The 15,070-nt window shown below is 46.8% G+C and overlaps 2 protein-coding genes across 2 annotated transcripts; both read right to left on the bottom strand.

Annotated features, from left to right (window-relative positions):
* Positions 1–3,212: 3,212 nt before the first annotated feature.
* On the bottom strand, positions 3,213–5,025 carry LOC123400117. Its single transcript, XM_045094528.1, has 3 exons — positions 4,894–5,025; positions 3,567–4,802; positions 3,213–3,462 (listed from the first exon to the last, which is right to left on the bottom strand). Exons 2-3 carry the CDS (start codon positions 4,765–4,767, stop codon positions 3,401–3,403), a joined length of 1,263 nt encoding a protein of 420 aa, XP_044950463.1. The 5' UTR covers positions 4,768–4,802; positions 4,894–5,025; the 3' UTR covers positions 3,213–3,400.
* Positions 5,026–5,287: 262 nt separating this feature from the next.
* LOC123400118 (E3 ubiquitin ligase BIG BROTHER-related-like) lies at positions 5,288–11,984 on the bottom strand. Its single transcript, XM_045094529.1, has 7 exons — positions 11,659–11,984; positions 11,127–11,565; positions 11,002–11,045; positions 9,951–9,992; positions 9,740–9,861; positions 9,469–9,577; positions 5,288–5,659 (listed from the first exon to the last, which is right to left on the bottom strand). Exons 1-7 carry the CDS (start codon positions 11,887–11,889, stop codon positions 5,606–5,608), a joined length of 1,041 nt encoding a protein of 346 aa, XP_044950464.1. The 5' UTR covers positions 11,890–11,984; the 3' UTR covers positions 5,288–5,605.
* Between the last annotated feature and the right edge of the window lie 3,086 nt (positions 11,985–15,070).

Here is a 15,070-nt window from a genome sequence, read left to right as displayed (position 1 = left end):
ATGTGTCAACAACAACGACGATGCGAGGACAGCAAATTGACTGTTCGATGATGTTGCGATGGTGTGCTTCAATAGCGACAGCGGGTGCTTAGAAGGTCGTGGTGCCATGCTTCGAACAAACACAACAATGTTGTGACGACGTGCTCCGACCAACCCCGGCGATGCTGCAACGGAGGCCCCGACTACTTCGACGATGCTGCAAAAGCATGCTTCCCGGCCAAGACAGTATTGCGATGATGGCACCACTGCTTCGACGATGCTACAAGAACGGTCTGGCTGCTCCCATGATCATGCAAAGGCATGCTTACCGGCCATGGAAGTGTTGCGATGATGGCACGACTGCTTTGACGATGCTACAAGAACGGTCTGACTGCTCCCATGATGTTGCAATGACATGCTTGGACGGCGCCCGCGGTGGCATGCTTCGAACGATCACGATGACGTTGTGATGACGTGCTCGGACCACTGCAATGATCCTGCGATGGAGGCCCGACTGCTTCGACAATGCTGCAAAGGCATGCTTACCATCCATGGCAGTGATGTGATGATGGAAGGATTGCTTTGACGATGCTACAACAAAGGTCTAGTTGTTCCCATGCTGCTGCAAAGGCATGCTTACTGGTCATGGCAGTGTTGCGATGATGGCACGACTGCTTTGACGATGCTACAACAACGGTTTGGCTGCTCCCATGATGCTGCAATGGCATGCTTGGACAGTCGCGGCGGCATGCTCCGAACGATCACGACGATGTTGCGACGACGTGCTTCGAAGAAGATCATGACGATGTTGCGATGAAGGCCCGACTACTTCACGATGCTGCAGAGGCGTGATAACCGGCCATGACAGTGTCGCGATGATGGCACGACTGCTTCAACCATGCTACAACAACGATGATTTGGTTGCTCCGATGATGTTGCAACGGCATGCTTAGACGTCCGCAACAGCGGGGAAGGCGTTAATGATGCTACTCAAAGCATGCGTTGCTAGCGAGAGTGTTTTGCATGACAGCGGCCACACCCAACTGCCTCTAGGCAAAAAAAATGATCAATGCCAATCCTTGTACCAAAGCTAGATTTCTTGGAATGGTTGATGCATGCAGTAGACATGAAAGAATGAGAGAGAGTGAATAGCACACTAGTATGAGTAGCGGTATAGGCACGAGGTAGCTACATAGGCCATGCATGTGCACGAGAACAACAGCAGCAGCATTAGGTGAACACCGTTATCATGGAAGGAAGATCGTGGAATCAGGCAGGACCACAAACACGTGGCGGCTGCAGGAGGGGGCTTACGCCCGAGCTAAAATCAGTCGGATGATTACAAATGTGTTCCTTGAATAATACACAATCAACAAGGCCAATGATAGGCGGCGGCACACTGGCTAAAAACTCGGTTGATCAACGCGCGAGCGTCCAATCTGACCCTCCGTAAACGCATGAGATTGAACAGAAGTTGAGTCATCCTTTTCCTCCAATCCCACACGATCCAGGCTCCCGCGTCCTGCTCCTTCTCGTAGCGCCACCGCGCGACATGTCCAGACGCCATCGCACACCCCTCAGCCTCCCGCTCAATCTCAGCAACATCTCACGCATGAGCACCTCCATCCCCAATAGCCGCTTAAGAGTGTGCACCTGATCCCGGCAGTAGCTCGTCTTTGTCGTGCTCCATGCGGGGGCCATTATAGCTCCCTCCCGCAACTTGTGGTTGCTGCACAGGGCACGCAATCATAGCTCCACCACCGTCGCTGTTGCAACTCGGCACCATCGCAGCTCGCCACTGTCGCCTGGCGCTGGTCCTGGCAAATCAACTCTGGTCGTCGATTGAAGCTTTTCACATATACGACTAAACCTTTCTTTGTCCACGATTGCAACTTTTCTGGTTGCACAGTCTCTGTTGAGGCTTTCTCTCGCGCCGATTGGAGCCTGTTTCATCTACGGTCGAAGCTTTTTTGTCAATGGTTACACCTTTTTCGTCTGAGAAGCTCACGTAGTTAAGGCTTTCTCTATCGTCTGGTTGAAGTTTTTTTTATCTAAGGTTGGAGCGTTATGTGTCAACTGTTGTAGCTTCCCCCCGATTGGCGGTGTTGGCTGAAGATTTCTCTATAGTCGGTTGATGCTCGTTGTAACAAACAAAATGCCGTTATGCAATGTAGCAAATGTGACGCCGGTTGCAGTCGGATGGGACGTCGGTTGTAGCAATTTGTGACGCGGGTTGTAGCATGTACCAAAATACAACGACGTTGTGAGTTTCTCGGAGCAGGGCCGACGTCCTCATAGCCCGTGGTCGTCGCGCTCGCCATCCATGATCGCTGCTCTCCGGGGCACCGGTTACAGCTCCCATCGGCAGTAACCATGGCGTGTGATGCATGGATGGAGGAGAAAAGGGAGAGAGGAAGAAAGGGAAATGCATGAGAGCAAGAAGGAAACGAGTGTATGGAGCGACATACATGACGAGATAAGGAATAAGGAGTGGGAAAGCGACGTGTGGTACCCGGAACATGTGAGGAGGAGCTTCGCGAGTGGTGTGCGACGGGCCCAATGTTTGGTCGACGCGCCGACGTAAAACGTTTCCCAATCAACAAACACATCTACAACCTTTTACCCTACTTTTAGATCTTGCATTGTTCTTGCTCTCTCATTCTTTGTTCATTCTTCATATTGCAGAGCAACTATCCACGAGACTCTAGGGGCTGTTGGATCGACCTAGAGCAGCCCATAGCCACGTGCAAATGGACGGGCTCCCTCCTAGGCATGTGGTGTTTCGGTTCTACAAAAGCGACTATCAGATTGCTTACGTACCGCGCTTCGGAACGAGTCTACTTCAACATGTGATGCAGTGCACCATCGCCCCCCACATCAAGGATACACGGTGGCGTGTTCGTGTGCAAACCTAAAATGTAAGAGATCGTGTTGTCTCTTCTTTGTAGCCACTCTGTTCCACCACTCACACACCTTCCGAACAAAATAGCTAGCACTCCATAGCACTCTCGGTATCAAACATCGACACTAGGTTCATCAAGGGAAGCCAACTATACAATGAGATATTCCAAATTTTCCTCCGCACTATTATCTTTTTTTGCGAAACTTTTATCATCTAAACTATCACTAACAGACATATTCCCCTGCACAATAAACAAATGACATATTCAAGGAAAAGAAAAGTCAAGAGGTATATACAAAATTGCATTTCACCAAGAAACACGAAACGGATAAAAATTAAATTCTTCTTATAATAACTGGTAAATTGTACTCCAGCAGAGCAAAGGAACATGACATTGGTCTGGTGACCATTTATTTTAAGTAAAACTCCAGCAGAGCAAAGGGACATCTAAAATTCATTTTTCATGTTGGAAGATGTTCGTCGTCGATCGACACCTTAGCAAAGGATCCGTCTCCTTAGCTAGTTCCAACCGTCCGGCGGCGCCCGGCTGCCACCACCTCGTCCCCCACGGCCACGAGAAGCTGGAACAGAACGAAGGCAGAAAAATGTTGAGTTCAGCATGGATCGCACCTGCATTTGAGCAAAGGACAGACATGACGGATGAAGTAGTGGTGTGGTTAATTACCTGCAAGGATGTCAGCGCGGGCTCTTGTCGCGTCCCCCTGAATCCTAACCATCCTATTTCGGCGCCACAATATGGCCTCATTTCTCGTCGCCGCCGCCGCCGCCGCCGCTCGGTTGTCGTCGCCTGATGACTCCATCATTTGCGCTGTGCAAGCCCCGAGGCCCGTAGACTGCCACTGCCTGCGCGACACGTATCCGGGGCCTGCAAGAAGCGTACGCGTATGGAGACCTACGTAGAAGAAGCCAATCGGCTCCGTACGAGGCGCGAACCCGGTGCCTGCAAGAAGCGTGCGCCTGTGGAGGCCATCAACGTCGTCGTCGAAGCGCATCATCTCCTCGCGCAGCGCGGCCCTGATCCTTGCAAGAAGGGACTGCCCGTGTGGGAGACGAGCGTCGCCAAAGCCCATCGCGCGTTGCGCGGATCCTGCAGTGCCTACAAGAAGCGGGCGCTCATGGAGGAGACCGCCATCGAAGCCCCGTTGCACAGATCCGGTGCCTGCGAGCTGTGCGAGGAAGGCCCCCCCGACACGACGGGTCGGCGGCTCTCTCCGTTGCATGATTCCGGTGGCCGCTTCTCGCGCAAGCGCGTCGCGGCGACCGGAGCTAAGCAGGAAGACGCTCTGTGCTCGGGTTGATTGTGACGACGAAGCGTTGAGAACCCCGGAAGCCGTCGGGGCCGGACCACCGGGGAACTGCGCAGGCACCGCCTGCCGCGGCGGCGCGAGAAACTGCGGGTAGAAGCGGTTGCCCCTGTCCGGTGCCACGGAGCGTGGCTGCGGCGACTGGAAGGTGAAATGGTCGGTGCTCCGAGCTTGCACAAGCGACGGCGGCAAAACACCATTCCTTGGAGTAGCATGGTGGCACTGGCACCTCTGTCGTTGTACTTGCGCCGCGTGCGGTGGCGTGGGGAGGAGCAGTCCATGACCCATGCCAATGTTGCTCCGCGCGGGCACGGTACGACCGGCGAGGAGATTGCCGAGCTGGGGGCGTCGGGTAGGGGAAGGGGAGACTCTCCTAGTCGAAAGACCAAAGCGTGGTGCGCCACCTCTGAAAGGCCCGAGATGCTCATAGGATGCCCTCACAGGGGCCTGCGCTCTGTCCATAGAGGAAGAAGCGGTGAGGAGGTAGCCAACGGGGTTGCTTTGCTGGGCCTGATTCTCCCTAAGGCCTCCGGTGCTTGATGGGCCTCCAGGCTGTCCCATGTCCTCGTTGGCGTTGCCCTTTTTTTTCAAGACTACTGAAAGGAATCGAAAACATAATTAGTTGTATGAACTTTGCACGAACCCTAAATATCACAAGAACGGCGGGAACACACAAACCCGAAATACCTAGTATCTTTCTCTGGCTCGTTTGCGAGAGACGGAAAGCGAGAAAATTCTGAGACTGAGAGTTGTGAGGATTAAATTTGTTCCGATGTGGGGTGCTCTGGTTGGAAGATACACACCGGTATTTATAGAATCGCCGAGCACGTTATTAAAGGAACGAAATTAATTCGTACTTATCAAAATAAATCTGCATTTATTCACGCCTAATAATTTATCAAAATGGATCCGCATTTATTCACATCTAACTAATGAATGGCCAATAATAATTGATTGCCTATAATTGCGAATACTGGGAATACTCATTAGTTCTGATATGTGTGTGTGTGTGTGTGTGTGTGTATATATATATATATATATATATTCCAGCACATCCATATTGCATATCTATCTCCAGATATAAATATCTAAATCCCAATGCATTAATGCGATAATCATAAAATACACCGGGCACAGAGAAAAAAATGGTCTGACAGTAACAATACAGTTAGTGTACAAGAGTAAGGAACGCAGAGCATCGGCGGAAGGCAAAAAAAAATATGCTCCATTTCCCTGGGTCCCCTGGCAAGTTTGTACTGTAGAAGCTTCTGCTGCCTGCTTTGGCTTAAACATCAGGGATACTACAACGATGCTACTACATACTCCCACCAAGTGCCAACATCTCGTTTTTTCTTTTCTTTTCTGATGAAGATGAAGTTGGTTTACCAACGACTGTTGGTCATGCCTGCTTGTTTGCTGAGGTAGAAACTTCTGCACTGCACATAGGGCATACCTGCACATGGTCAACTACATCTTGTCAAAACTTTAAAATCTGAAAGAGCTGCACATCTATCTATACTGTCTTGTAAGTTCTGAGTTGGTTGTTGTGGTGGTGAGTTCACCCCTACTCCCTCATCCACCCAGGATCCATCAGGTTTGTATAAAAAATGTAATAATAGAGTCTCCAAACCCACCAGCCCGACCCTCTTTTGGTTTGCGAAAGAAAATCATAATAAAGCAAATAATGCAATTCGGAGTCTCGGACCCCTCACTTGCTCAATCAAACCAGCAAGTCAACGCCTCACTTGATCAATACACCGCATTACGCAATTTCTTTTACTGCAACACGACCCATCCAGCAAATCCGCGAATGAATGTTTTCACAGCCACCCTCCCCAATCCCCGTCCTCCGTCCGCCACTCCTCCTAACTTCCAAATTTCAAAATCCAGCCCAGACACATGCCATTCATTAAACTGCTATGGTGTTCTTACCCTTTTATAGTTTTTTTTTTTTACATTTTTCTTACCCTTTTATGGTTATGGTGTATTACCTTTTTATGATGTCAAATAACAAGTGCATTGGTTGTTGTATACTACTCCCTCCGTTCCTAAATATAAGTCTTTTTAGAGATTCCAATATGGACTACATACGAAGCAAAATGAAAGAATCTACACTTTAAAATATGTCTATACATCCATATGTAGTCCGTACTGAAATCTCTAAAAGGACTTATATTTAGAAATGGAGGGAGTACAAATCAAATACGACTGCAATCAGTTTTGTGGTTTAGTAGCAACGCACGGGTATTATGCTAGTGTGTACATAATCCTCTGCTAACATGGGATCAACAAGATACAATCTACTGGTAGAGGAGTCTGGCATGGAGCCACAGTGAATACAGCTTAAGTAGACTAACAAGGAAACAACATGCAGATTAACAGATTATCCTCATGGAAGTCAGATTGATACCATTGCACAAGGAAGATTAATACAGTTTCCTTATGGAAGTCAGATTAATACCCTTGCACGAGGAAACCTCAAATTCGACTTCTTTGCTGGCTAAACTACTTGAGACATCTATCAGGGCAAAGCGATCCTTTAGACATCATACATGACAACTTGAATTACCTCTCTAATTAACACGAAAAAAAATAATGGTGTTAATACTGAACAAATGTTTTTAGCAGAAGCAAATAAAAAGGCGCGAATGCTCCTTCTACAAGCAGAAAATAAGCATGATGAATGCTTTACCAGAGCAGAATTTGTTGTACAGATCATATTCTTGTTGAGCAACTCTTATATAGGAAGAATTTAACAAGCATAGTAACCCTTGAATTATAGCCAGCAAACTTCAGATAAGGTGCATTTCTTACTTACTAAAAACGAAGGCCTTAGGGTGCCCCGAGGTTGCTAAGACAAGAAAAACATTTTCGTTCATTCATGAGTTAAAAAATATATTTCAAGTTTAAGATTCACCGTAGACATAGATGTAAATAAAACATAATATAGTACAGAAACTATGCAAATGCAACTCAGCCAATTAAGTAAAGATACATTAAGAATTTATTCATTTTTTAAGTAATCTAAGAATTATTAACTTCCTGCAAAGTTGCCACCAACAGAAGAATGAAAGGAGAAGATTCATCTTCTTAGCTACTCAGACCGTTCGGGGTTGCCACTAGCTGGCCCCCACGAGCAACTGCACTAGTAGACACACAAATGACAGCGAAAATGTTCAGGTGTTAGCTCCTAATATCAAATGTACGTTCAACGTGAATTACATCTGAGCATCAAACACAAGCGCTATGGATGGAGAACATGATGACTACCTGCGAGGATGTCTGTGCTGACTCTTGCACCGACCTCTGTGATCCTGGTTATCCTCATCATATCATCATCGTGCGACTTGCACATTAGCCTTGTCCGCCGCCACCAGTCGGCCCTGCCACACGTTGTTCATATGACACCTCCCCGGTGCATATTGTGCCACAGCCGCCCAACATTTCCATCATGCTCAGTCAGCCTCAACACTGGCACATTGCGCATGGTGGAAATGTTGGGTGATCATGGGTCATGGCACAATATCCATTGGGGTGGTGTCAAACACAGGCACAACGAGTGGCGGCAGCCGTGCTGGCGGCGAAAATGCCCAACGGCATTGCATGAATAGGATGGCCAGAATCAGGGAGTATGCGGCCAGAGACCGCACAAACAATCTCACAGGTAACCACCACATACTTCATCCATTGTGCCTCTGCTCTACTCATATGCAGTGCAATATAAGCTAAACGTGCATTTGACGCTGAGCCAACACATGAACATTTCCTCTTTCAGTTAGGTCTACGGGTAAAGTTGCTCATGGGGGCCCAACTTGTAGCAAGCCAGAGTGGTCCGAACTAGCTAAGAAGACGGATTTTATCTTTTCATTCCAGTGGGGTCTATCTTCTACTCCCTGCGTCCCAAAATAGGGATGGAGGGAGTATTATTAACACTTGGCATGAAGATGAATAATACTTAGATTATTTTGAAAATAAATAAACTTTTATATCTATCTTTACTCAATTGTTATAGAGTTGTAGCTGTATTTGCATGGTTCCTGAACTTAAATAGTGCTTTATTTATAGCGATATGTATGCTGAATCTTAAACTTGATATATTTGTATCAAGAAATGAATGATGAAAACGTTTTTATTGCTTTAGCAACCTCCCTGCACGGCAAGGACTGCCTTTTTTGTAGTAATACAACTTACCCAAAGTTGGCTGGCTAAAATTCAAAGGGTCATATATAAGAATTTCTCAACAAGAATGTACTCTTATAAAACAAATTCTAGTTTTGTAAACCATTTATGCCTCATTATTTCCTGCTTTATGGGTCCACCTAGCTATCGTGTCAGCCAACTAAGCTATTGGATTTATAATCCATGCCGACTGTCCAGGTATTGGATCACAGCCTTCACTGCCTGGCGCATGAAGACTGTCCAGGTGTTCTATTAACCCAGGCAAGACTGGAAAGAACTCCACAGTACACAAGTTTAATTTTATACTTGAAGGTCAAAGCTTTAATTTATTACTCCACTCATGTAAGTCAAGATGTAAATTGAGTTTAGGTCTAATGGTAAATACATTAAAGAAGATGTAAATTGAGTTTAGGGCGCATGTGTTGGTCATTAACAACATTTTGAGTGTCTATCTACACCATTATAGACCGGTTACGAATCCCATAGGCGAGTTGTGGACAGTGATGTTATTAAAAAAACTGAAGCCCAAACAAAGAAAGAAAATGATCATAGGCGCAACAAAGCAGTCAGCCCTTCCTTATTTCTTTCACCATGCTATCTTCATTTAACCAAAGCGAGACCAGATAACTACTTAAGCTAGCACTAGCAACTACTTTAACTCTTGTGTAGCCAAAATGGGTGTACTACTAATAATTATTATGACATACCTCTTTCAATAGCACCCACTACTTGTGATATTCTACTTGACTTGAGACAGCAAAAGGGAAATATGAAACTAGCTTTAACAAAAGTATATATGAAACTAAACCATAACTATTGATCATACAATCCTCTAGAAAGATATGTGCAAAGAAGTGCATTTCAGACAACCGGTATAAGGCTAAAGCAAGTCATGGGTGTATAATAACTAGAGTTATAAGCATAGACATATGGTGTATAGTAGAGGTACAAAGGATTTTGTGTTCAGGTGTGATTGCCTCATATTGCCTCATATGCTTCATACCAGAAAACATAGGCAATCCTCATCTATGGGAAGCTATTGTACATGTTCTAACAATAATTAAGTCGAAAGCAGCATTGTACCTTATTTATTTGAAGCCACTGATTGATGCAGTCAGGATGGTATGAATGATTGCAGGGAAGTGCAACCAAAGATTCACCTTCCTCAAACTCCACACGACAAATTACACATCTACCAACAATAATTACACGTCAGCATGCCACTTTAATAATATATACTCCCTCCGTCCCATAATTCTTGTCGTGGTTTTAGTTCAAAAACCACGACAAGAATTATGGAACGGAGGGGGTATATTACTGGAAGGCTATGAAACTTAAAAGTATTTGAACGTACTGTTCTGTGTTGCCATCTTGCATATCTTTTGTTTTGTAAGTTACTGAAGGTAGGGAAGCAAGTGTATCAGCAGAGAGACCTCTACTTTCTGTACCAACTACATCACCCAATGCAACTAATTCCTGAAACCATGGCTAGAACCATTAGCATTGCATCTTGGAACTTTAGACGCAGGCCCAGGCACCAAAGGGAATAAACAAAAACAACTTGCCTCATAAGAGTACTCATCTGGATCAACCTCTTGCCATGAATCCTGTGTTTTTTCAGTAACATGCCGATTCGTAAATAATCAGTTACTCTGTTCAAATTTGGCTGGTTTCAACAAGTACACAAAAACACAATACCACAATTTGAGCAAACACAAAGTTCTCCATGTAGAAATTAGAGGAATTGAAGGTGCATGCCATAAGCCCCAGAAAACATAGCAGGATGTAAATCTACCACTTATAGAATACTACTAGACGCACAAGCACGCTTTGCAGCGCCATTTTTTGCTGGAGGGGTTCTTTTTTTGCACTTCTACATGTCAAACCTGAGGTTAGAACACGACCAGCCCTGGACAAACCCAGTAGATGAATGAATGCCTCTGTCGAGCGAGCAAGAGAGGAGAGGCAGCATTGACAAACGGAATGCCAGTAGCACAGCGCTCCCTTCAACAACCAAGAAACACTAAATCCCTACAGCACAATCACATCTCTAGCAAAGAGTGGTATGCAGCAACGCTGCCTACTTCACATAGACACCGACCACACGGGCAGTCACCTACACCCCATGCAGCCCAGATACCACCAGCGGTGACACGTGATACACCTAGCTCTACATGCACGTCACACATACCTGTATGTGGGCCCAGTTAGCGTACACAAGAGGTCCACACACGTACATCTGGGTCGTACACGATGCACCCTTTCCAGGGAGCTTAGTATTTGCAAAGATGTACATCCTAAGTTGCATCTGGATTTGATTACTACTCCCTTCATTCCAAAATAAGTGTTGTAGTTTTAGTTCAAATTTGAACTAAAACTACGACATTTATTTTGGAACGGAGGGGGTACATCAGAGAATAATTTAGCTCTAGCAAGGAATTATACCACTGCATCAATGAAAATAAGCAAGTATTACTACACTGTCTGTCACACGCATTAACAAAATAAGCAGCGCTATCGGTACATGGTCATTTCATCAAAACTGAGTGGTCCCAACTTCCAACTTCCAAATACAAAAATTAAATCCATCCTAGACAAGGAAACATAAATCAGTACCTGTGCGTCGTTTATGTGATCCTCGACATGCTCCACCGCCCGCCCTACAAAGGAAAAGCAGATCGGTACATCAGCAACCGGCGCGAAATGTGAAGTGACCCGAAAAGAAAATTCCATATACTCACAATCGCTGATACCAGCAAGAGCCATAAGCCGTGCGGCAACCTCACGCTCCTCAGCGTCCTGAAGCGCTCGCGCATAAGCCTCGTCGTCCTCATACTCTGCAGGGTCTAGATCTAGCTCGACATCATCATCCTCATCGAACCCCTCCTCCTCGTACTCGCTCTCCTCAGAGCCCTCGTCGTCGCCTTGATCCTCACCATCACCCTCGCCCTCGCCCTGACCATCAGCCTCAGCCTCGAGATCGTCGTCCCCGTCAGCCTCGCCGCCGCCCGGGTGGTCGTGGTGATGGACGCGAAGGTGGTTCTCGAGCTCCTCCTCGTAGTCCACCTCGGCATCCTCGTCGTACTCGTAGCTCCCGGCCTCCGAGCTCCCATAGTCGCTACCGTCGCCGCCGCCGCCGCCGCCGACTCCGTTCATCCGGAGCATCATATACGCCCGCTCCTGCAACCGATCCAGACGGGATGTTAGTCGCGCGCCTCGGAACCCTAGGTACGGGGAGGTGGACGGCCCAGGCCACGAGATCTCGCCACATACCTGCTCCTGGAGGACACGCGCCAGGGCGAGGTCGGCGTCGACCTGGCTGAGAGCGGTGAACGGGCGCCGCGCCTCGTCCTCGTCCTCGGCCGCCGCGGCAGCGACAGCGGCAGCCGCAGCGCCATCGTCCTCCCTTCCGGGAGCGGCGGCCGGCGGGGGCTGATCCGGGCTAGGGTTGTGGTCGGCGCCGGGCCTCTCGCCGCCGCCGTCGCTCCCCTTGGAACCCTCCATAGGCGCGATTAGACGGAGGGTGCGGGGTCGAAGGGATTAGTCGGGCTAACCCCAGCCAGGGTCTGGTAAAATAATGGATCGGAAAAACATTCAGCATACCCACCCGACGTCGTCGACTCAAAAGGAAAGGAAAAAAACATCATACCCGACGTGATCTGCCACCACGTGTTCGGATTCAGCATCCGACGGCGCACTCCTAAACATAACCGAGTGACAAGCCATGGCCGAGCGACCTCCTATCCGCCGAATCTGCGAGCAGACCGGCGGTGCTCGGAGTAGGAGGAACAGCTGGACTCATAAATCCAGCAAAAAACAATCTTTGATCCGCGGATAACTAAGCTGGAAGAGGAATTGTAGCACCCAACGAAGGTGTGCTCACTATATGTTGTTATCGTTGTGTACTCCTTCGGATACCAATTATCGTCGTGTGAGGTTAGTGACGGAGCCAGCTCGGTCATAGAACCCATACCCAGCCATGAGCATAAAGGCACCCGTCGACGGTCATTTCGTCATTTGTCCGTAAAATAAAGATAAGCACTCCATCATTTCTTGCTGTAATTTTAGTAGTGGTTCAGGAACAGAGCCGGTGTGATAGCTTGGTCATTGTGTAAGATTAAGTGTATATGTCCAGAAAAGCTTTCATCATTTTCCTAAATGAATTTGGTCTCGACTTAGCTTACGTTGAATGTGGGGACTCTAAGATAGTGGAATCGTGTCTCTCGCTTCTTTGTGTCCCCCTTTCCTCCCCCTTCCATGTAGCGATCCACCTTTCATATGTATGCCTTATGAGCAAAACAAGATATCTTACGTCAAATGTAAAATTTTAGAGTTGTAGCGGTATTAACTTGCATGCATGCGATTCGACCTATCACTCCCTCCCACGCCCCTCCCCCATGCAACGATCCACCTTCCATGTGTATGGCTTATGAGCAAAACAAGATAGCTTACGTCGAATGTAAAAAATTGGAGCATGCGATTCGACTTATCACTCCCTCCCACGCCCCTCCCCCATTCAACGATCCACACACCCCCCCTATGCACGACTTAGGGATACCGGTAACATGGAACTTGACTACGCAATAATGCATGAAAACAGAAAAATGTTATGTGCAAAGTTGTTTGGAGTGGAAGAAGTACAAATATTGATGCAATAGTATAGCTAGGTTAGCTTACGTCAGATGTAGGCGACCAGAGTTGTAGTCATCATTGCCACGCCACCATGCGATGGTCCACCTCCCAACTGCATGGCTCAGGGGTAAAATTAGATAGTCCTCATAGCATAAAATATATTACGTGATATTATACAAAGAAAGGGGAAAATGCCATGTGCAAATGGTTTGAAGAGGAGGGGGTACAAAGATTTTTGAAATCAATGTATTCCAAGTTGTATGTCTCGTGCATTTGATGCTTTGTTGCTTATGAAAATTAAACTTAACATAAGTTAGACCAAACACGCTTAGGGAATTCAATTTTAACAAAAGCTGGACCATACACATTACATGTGGGCTCGTTGTCATAAACTTCACTCAACTCGAACGTTTTTCCTAATTGTCTTGTGTATAGGTTAAGTGTGCATACAGGAAAAGGTCTTAGATATTTTTTGGGCGATTTTGCTTCCAACTTACGTTGAATGTAAGGGTCGGGAGTTGTACCGTCATTAATTCACACGTACAGGGTTGGACCTTGATATTCTTGCCCCCCTCCCCCGTTGCACGTGACCGTCCATCTCACATCTACATGGCATAGGAGCAAATTTAGGTACTCACAACACAAAAGACAACATAATGTAAAGAAAGAAAGGGGAAAAGGTTATATGCAAAAGGTAGCCGAATTAAATAGGGTGTGTGCCTTATCAGGCCTCTCACATAGGTGCCATAATTGAGGCCATTTGACCCATCTCTTGGTATTGGCCCTTATTCCTTACCACCACATGTATGAGGAGGACTTCTCTCATTTTTTTTAAATGATTAATACACAAGTTACGTCTTTCCCAGAAGCTTAACAATCAATCCTAAAGGGGGCAATGGAGCAAAAGGTCGTCTATCTCCACCAGCCACTCTGAGGACAATGCTAGTGGTGAAGTATGCACATGGGGGGAATGGAGCAAAAGGTCGTCTATCTCCACCAGCCACTTCGAGGACAATGCTAGTGGTGAACTATGCACATGGGTCTCTTGTACAATCTTGATGATATTCCTCTCACCTCCATCATGCCTACACCAAGAAAGCACGAGATCTCACCTTCGCTTCTAATGGCTAATGACATCTCTATTATTCATCACCCACATTCATGTATTACACCGCAAGTGTTCTAGTTCACAACTAGATGCAACTCTTATTATATATAACATTCGTATTAGAGCAACCTAAATTGTGTCCAAAACTTGATGAAGTACCATAATGGTTTAATTTAATGGTCATATTTTGGTTCTAAGCGTTCTAGAATGGGGCCTAATGATGTCTAGTTGGGAACCCATTATCATGACTACATGTATTACTCTTGTTTAGGTTTCAATTAGCATCAAGAAAAAAAATCATCTTGGCGAATTTGGTTGAGACACGAAACAACGTGAGGGGAATTGCTATTTTGTAAAACCTAATGCAAAGACTTCCTTAATTCATAAACCCCATTTTCCTAACAAAATCAAAATATGAATCTCTAGATTCCTTAATTAAGAAAGTGTTGGGTAACGTAGCAAAAATTCAAAATTTTCCTACGTCATACATAGACCTTCCTATGGAGAAACCAACAACGAGAGAGGGGTGAGAGCATCTTCATACGTTTGAAGATCGCTAAACGGAAGCGTTGCTAGAATGCGGTTCATGGAGTCGTACTCGTTGCGATTCAGATCGCGGTGTGATTTCGATCTAGTGCCAAACCACGGCACCTCCGCGTTCAACACACGTGCAGCCCGGTGACGTCTCCTGCACCTTGATCCAGCAAGGAGGAGGGAGAGGTTGGGGAAGAGCTCTGACAACACGACGGCGTGGTGGCGCTGGAGCTACGAGGTCTCCCGGCAGGGCTTCGCCAAGCACCGTGGGAGAGGAGTGAGAGGAGAAGCATGGCTACGCCGAGAGAGAGAGAATTGCGTCTCTCCAATGGCCAAAACCTCCACTATATATAGGGGGAAGGGGAGGGGGCGCACCCTTTAGGGTTCCCACCCCCAAAGGGTGCGGCAGCC

This window comes from Hordeum vulgare, chromosome 5H (genome assembly GCF_904849725.1).
Source record: "Hordeum vulgare subsp. vulgare chromosome 5H, MorexV3_pseudomolecules_assembly, whole genome shotgun sequence".
In the NCBI taxonomy this organism is placed as follows: Eukaryota; Viridiplantae; Streptophyta; class Magnoliopsida; order Poales; family Poaceae; genus Hordeum; species Hordeum vulgare.
The sequence above is the reverse complement of the archived record's forward strand: the minus strand, read 5'-3'. Positions and strand labels throughout refer to the sequence as shown.

Coding starts and splice junctions, on each gene's coding strand:
- LOC123400117 (XM_045094528.1), bottom strand. CDS start 4,767: ATGGGACAGCCTGGAGGCCCATCAAGCACCGGAGGCCTTAGGGAGAAT. Junction 3,463..3,566: donor CCGCGCTGACATCCTTGCAG/GTAATTAACCAC, acceptor GTTCTGTTCCAG/CTTCTCGTGGCCGTGGGGGA.
- LOC123400118 (XM_045094529.1), bottom strand. CDS start 11,889: ATGGAGGGTTCCAAGGGGAGCGACGGCGGCGGCGAGAGGCCCGGCGCC. Junction 11,566..11,658: donor CGCGTGTCCTCCAGGAGCAG/GTATGTGGCGAG, acceptor GATCGGTTGCAG/GAGCGGGCGTATATGATGCT. Junction 9,862..9,950: donor CAGATGAGTACTCTTATGAG/GCAAGTTGTTTT, acceptor CCATGGTTTCAG/GAATTAGTTGCATTGGGTGA.